We start from the raw sequence: 6,311 nt of genomic DNA, 5'->3' as shown, positions 1-6,311 counted from the left end.
TACAGCAGGAGAAAGAAACAGCCCAGGGTTCCAGCCACTCATTGCTTGGGCTCGCCTGCACCGCCCCCCTTGCACCATTACCTCATTCCAGCCAGCAAGGGCTGTGCTGCAAAGCTGCAAGTTTCTTCTATCCCTTGTTGGTATTCCTGCACTTCAATCTCTCAGGGGGATGACTGACTTCCTCTCAGCCCCAAGACACTGGCTGGCCCATGAGAAAGAGTGGGGGAGAGATGGAGAAAGAAAGGGGGGAAGACAGAAAGAGAATGGGAGAGAAAGAGGGGAGAGAGAGAAAGAATGAGAAAGAAAGAGTGGGGAAGAGAAAAGAGAATGAAAGAGCAGGGAAGAGAGAGAAAGAGGGGAGAGAGAAAGAGAGAGAAAGAGAGAAAGAGAGTGAGGGAAGAGAGAGAAAGAGAGAGTGGAGAATAGGGGGAGAAAGAGAGAGAGAGAGAGAGAATGAGTGGGAGAGAGAAAGAGAGAGGGGGAGAGAGAATGAGAGAATAAGAGAGAAAGAGTGGGAGGGGGGAGAAAGAGAGAAAGGGAGAGGAGGAACAGTGCCTGAAGGACACTGGACACCATCCCATCATAGGAGTCCAGGCGCTTCATATGGATTCATATTAGTGGTCCCCGGGATTTAAAATTATGGACTTGGTTTCTGAGGTCCAAAAGGCCAAAAGGTTAGGACCCCAGCCCTAGAAAGTAGTTGTAGCACTCCTCGAAATTCTGCTGAGACAAATGTGTGAAACACTTTGTAGATACAATTGCTTGTTTTTGTGAAAAATTAAATTATAATTTTGATATAGCATGTACTAATGTACTACCCGATCTAATTGTAGGGAATGACTTTTAGATGGTGTCAAAAACTGAAGACATTTGTAGCTGTCTGGTCCACCTATGCTCTCCTGACCACTGTTCTTCTCAGCTTATTGAGCGAGCTACATAACATTGTTGAGTAGGCTCAGGAAATAACTAACACATCCTTCTTTGCTGAAATAGTCTCTTCATTATTACCACATTTTGATATGTCTATTGAACATAAACATGTTGTTTGCATTTTTAAAATTGTTTTTATAAATACATGATGCTTCATGTAGTTTTAACTCATTCAATTATCAGTTTTATTGTAAGTTAATTTGATATGTACTGTAATTGGACCATGTATAAAATGTATTATTGGTGCATCATCAACAAGAGCAGTAAATAGTGAAAAAAGCTTTGTTTGGCTTCTTCTGTTCAGAATTAAATTAGAGTAGGAAATATATCTTTACCCTCTCTGTGCTTAATCTGTTTAAGGCATTTTATACAGAATGTTTTAATTATATAATTGATATATGAAATCAGTTTAATTAAAGCCATGTTATGGAATGTGCTCTGTTGAAAATTGTATCAGCCTCTTTTAGAAAAAGTCAAGATTTTTCTGTTTAGTGAAGCCACTTTCAGTCAGTTGACAGATGATTTATATTTATTCCATCTTGAATGTTTATGCTTTTTTTTCTGTTATGTCTTCAAATGCCCTCAAGGCAGGAAGATAAAAATAAACCAGATGATGATGATGATAATGATATGGGTCCTTTTTAAAAAATAGAATTGAACTAGAAATATGTTTTTTTTAAATCAAATATGGAAACAGTAATAGATTTTATTTGATATCTCCATCTATTTTGAAACAAAAAGATACATTCAGTTTTCAGCAGGAATTATTTAAAGGGTAGTGTCTTATCTATATTGTTTGTCATTTTATTGCCATCTTTCATACAAGAAAATAGAAGTGTTTTATTTTGCCTTCGATTTATTTTTCTTGCTTTTCTTCTTACCTTTCAATATCTATTCTGCTACCTCTAAGCATTTATTTCTAGGTATTCTCTCCACCCGCACATTTCATTTTGTATAATTGTATTTCTTTCTCCTTCAGTTTTTTTCCTTAATGCTGTAATGAAAAGTTTGCTGTTATCTCTTGATGGAAGACTTTGAAACTTCCAATTTCTGAAAAAGCTCCAGATTTCTTGACAACTTCTTGTCACTGATGGAGAAAGGCTCTGCTTCGTTGAATGTTTCCACAAAAATCATCATCAGTTTGAAGAGATACAGTCCATTGGTTTCATTAACCAAATTAATGTAAAAGTAAGTTGAACTGGCCATTTAATATTAATATTTTATTTGAGAGGGAAAGAGAGAGGGGGCTATTAAAAATAATCTTTATTTTTAAATAAAACACAGCCTTCAACAAACTGAAATAGACATCAGACTTAAATATTTTTTGCGTTTTAAAACTTTTCACATATGTAATGCCTGTGTTTAATCTAATGAAAGGCAGTCAGAGAGTAAATTACTACACTATAATTAAATGTTCCAAGTGCAATTGCTTATGTAATCAAAACAGTACACTTCACACAAGAGGGAAATATCTGCATTTGAGGGGAGTTTGACAACCCACTCTTGGTTGTCTAAATAATATGTTTTTGGCTTCACAGTGAGAAGCTATTTTAATTATCCCAAAGGTGGAAGTGAAATTTTGATGCCTACAAAATACGCATACATGCATAATAGTTTCCAATCTTTTCCCCCAATTAAATACAGTGCGTTGTCCCACAAGGCAGACTAGATATGTCCTTGTTTTATTTAACTTTATTTAACTAGAAATCTATTGTATTTTTGTCTTAAAAAGTTTCTTCTACATATGCCATACCTGTAGTTCTGTCACAATGTCAATACAGAAAATGTTGGAAGGAGTCCTGGACGTTTGACTTCATGCTGTTTATAAGTCATCTTTATCTTTAACATCAAAGGACTATTATTATCTGTTGCCTTTCCATACTGAGACATTTGGTTAAGGGCTTCTGGTCTCTGTTTATGTGCTTAATCAGGACATACTGAAGTTGTTTTGCTGATAGTCCCTCCTCAGTTGCCACAAGTAGAGCTATCAAAGATTAATCAACTGCAAGGTTAAGCAAGTTCTCAAAAAGTTAATATCTTTAATTTGGGTTCCTATCAGTAATGTAAAAAGAATTAACACACTAGTAGCTACAATAGCGCAACCACTGTTTTACTCATCAGGTCTGCCACTACCATTTTATTCAATAGGATAATTAGAGTGATATACAACAGAGAAGAGGGAGTACAAATAACATATGCTTCCTTTGTGCTTTCAGTAGGTTGACTGAAAATTCATTCAAATATTTGTCCACGTAGAAATGTCAACAATCATGGTGATACACTTCCCCTCATTTTGGGAAATCATACCTGCTATACTTTAATACTTTATAAATTACAATAGCCTCCATAGCAAACCTTAGCAAATATTACTGGATATTCTTCTTGCCAGCCTCAACAGTTAAATAAACTCCAGGCAAACCTCAAGATACAACTTGTGTTGTTTACCTCTCTTTTCATGTTTCTGACTCACCGTCAAAAGCATGGCAATCCATCCCTTGAATAATGGATGCAGTTCCAAAGATAAAAAGAGGAAAAGCTGCTTTTGAGTCAGTTACTGCTCTGTCCATGGGCCAGATTTGCTTCACACTTCATAACAGAGCAGATGTGAGATACTGCACAGTCTTAACCTCAACCACTGCATCATATGGATTCTTCTTTGGAGCTTATTCCCAAATCATTCATTTTAAGGTTGGGAGTTCAGAAGTAAATTCCATTTTTCTATTAAATGCTAAAATGGGAAAGTACATTTTAAAGAAAGAAACTATAGTGAGGAAGTATGCTATCTTGTTGTTTCTACTTGATGTCTGCGTTGTTAATGCCATTACCAATGATACATAGCTGCACAGGCTTCATAGATAGGGAGATATGGTGAGGAAGTAGCCCATCCTATCAGCCTAGTTTTCTATAGCAATAATGGAAATTCTCTCTGATCCAACCATAGCTTTTAGTTATATAAATATGTGCTATATGCAGCATGAGTTGATCTTGAAGTCTAACGTGAGAAGTCATCAGTAGTTGATGTCATCAGATAACAACCCTGTTTTTTTGTGTTTTCTAAAAATAGCAAGACTGTGAAATTGCTAAATTGCTGCCTAGATTTGGTAATGGGCTGAATGAAACCTGAAAATTTCATGGGACGAGGGATTTCAGGGACGAGCCGAGGAGTTTAGTGGTTATCTATACGATAAAATCGCTCAGCTGAGGGATGGTCTGGACCGAATTTGGGATGATCCAAGCGAGGGAGAGGAGGCACGTCTTGTTGAGTACATTTGGGATGAGTTTGACCCTGTGGCTCCCGAGGACGTGGACAGGTTGTTGGGGAGGCTTCACGGCACGACATGTTTACTGGACCCATGCCCTTCCTGGCTGGTACTGGCCACTCAGGCGGTGACACGAGGCTGGCTCCAGAGGATTATCAACGCTTCTTTGTTGGACGGGGTTTTCCCTGCCGCCTTGAAAGAGGCGGTGGTGAGACCCCTCCTTAAGAAGCCCTCTTTGTCGGCTCCAGTGACATCACCGCTCCTGCTGGGTGCTCTAACAGAGCACTCCGTGTTAGAAGATTGTAAAAGTCAGTGAAACAGAAAAAAAATCACTGTTCACTGAGCTTAGCATACCCTCTGGGTGAAAGAGGTTATCAGAGTTGTGGAAAGTGGCAGGTCTGACAGGGGTTTGCTCTTAAGGCGAATTTTCCTGGATTTATGACCCCACCGAATTCCACTCCTCCAACTTCAACACGCTCCTGTTTTATCAGGAAAAGGAGTGGGAGAGTCGCTTCTGCTCAACAGGACTTATTAAATTGATTGATTTTCTAAGCAGACGGAATTTCTGGCGTTCGATCTTTGATGTAGAATCAACGGCAAGTACCGACTCCCTTTTGAAACTTGAAACCTTTCTTTGTCTTTGATTAATTGACTTTTAAAATGGCGTCTGAAAGTGAAAGTAAAATTTTTAGTACGATAAAGTAGCGTTATTTGTGGATTGTTACAAACGGAGTTTTTTATACTGAAAGGAGGAAGGAAAGTTATTAAGTTTGAATTCCTGATTCTTTTGAAGACAGAATGGCAGCTAAACCTTTAAAGCCTTCTGGAAGAAGGGGATCTGAACCAAGTCTTGAGGAAATATTGAAAGAACAATTAAAACTTTCTGAAGATAGGCAAAAAGAGATGATGGAGAATTTTAATGCAAAAATAAGAAGATATTCTCATGGCAGTTCAAGGACTGAGTAAAAATTGAGGATTGGAAGTGGAAATGCAACAGATCTCTCAGTCAAATAAGCATTTAGAAGACAAAATGAAAGGTGTTCAGAAAAAAGTGGATCAAAATGAAGATCAGGTTGTGATATTACAATATAAACTTATGGAAGGAGCTCTTAGAATTCGTGGTATGCAAGAAGAGCGAGGAGAAGACTTAAGAAAAATTATATCAGAAGCATTGGCTGAATTTATTGAAGTGGAACCCCAAGAGGTAGCTTACCAAATTGATAAAATATATAGAGTTAACTCCTGGATTGCAAGACAGAGAAAGCTTCCTCGGGACATTGTGGTTTATTTTGTGAAAAGGACTATGAGAAATCAGATTCTGCAAGTTTCATATCAGACAACTTATAAAATTGGAGAACAGGAGCTGAAGGTGCTGAAAGAGATTCCTTCAAAGATGTTAAGAGATAGGAAGGAATTTGCTTTTTTTACACAAGAACTTAAAAAACATCAGATTCAATTCAGATGGGAGGTGCCAGTTGGACTGACAGTATTCTATCAAGGAAGGAGATATAGAATTGACACTGTTTTAAAGGCAAAGGATTTTCTTTCTACAGTTTTGAAAGTCGAAATAGAAGTGATAGAAAAACTTCAAGAGATTCAAGAAGGCGTGGTGATCCAAGAGCCTTCATTGCTGCCAGTATTAGAGGAACCACAAGAGCAAAGGGTGACAAGAGGAGCTCTTAAGCGTAAAGAAGAGCAACAGTCTCAAAGTAAAAGTCAGGATCCCAGTATGGAAGCTGTGGGAGGAGCTAGACGGAAGATACCGGAGGAGGAGCTTCCGTTGTCTGCTTCAAAGCTTCAGGAGGCCAGTAATGGCAAATAGAATTTTGTCATGGAATGTTAATGGCTTGAATTCAGTTCAGAAAAGAAGGAAAATATTTCACTACTTGAAACAATTTAAAAATGATGTGATTTGTTTGCAAGAGACACATATAAAATTATCAGACCAAAAATATTTAATTAACTCAAAATTGGGTAAACATTTTGTTGCATCAGCTTTGGAAAAGAAGCATGTTCCTGCCACAATTTTTCCTTTTGGGAATTATAACGGATTGTACAGGGATTGAGACTAAATTGATTCTGAATTTAATAACAGCAGCAAGACTGTTGATTGGACAATAC

The 6,311-nt window shown here is 37.6% G+C and overlaps 1 protein-coding gene across 1 annotated transcript; it reads left to right on the top strand.

Moving 5' to 3' along the window:
• The first annotated feature begins 5,173 nt into the window (after window positions 1–5,173).
• Window positions 5,174–6,037, top strand: LOC131187921 (uncharacterized). The gene is made up of 2 exons (XM_058162715.1): window positions 5,174–5,227; window positions 5,321–6,037. The coding sequence occupies exons 1-2, from the start codon at window positions 5,179–5,181 to the stop codon at window positions 6,010–6,012; spliced, it is 741 nt and encodes a 246-aa protein (XP_058018698.1). The 5' UTR covers window positions 5,174–5,178; the 3' UTR covers window positions 6,013–6,037.
• The last annotated feature ends 274 nt before the right edge of the window (window positions 6,038–6,311 follow it).

The sequence above is a fragment of the Ahaetulla prasina genome, chromosome 1 (assembly GCF_028640845.1).
Source record: "Ahaetulla prasina isolate Xishuangbanna chromosome 1, ASM2864084v1, whole genome shotgun sequence".
Lineage (NCBI taxonomy): Eukaryota > Metazoa > Chordata > Lepidosauria > Squamata > Colubridae > Ahaetulla > Ahaetulla prasina.
Note: the sequence above shows the minus strand (reverse complement) of the source record. Positions and strands in the feature narration are given on the sequence as shown.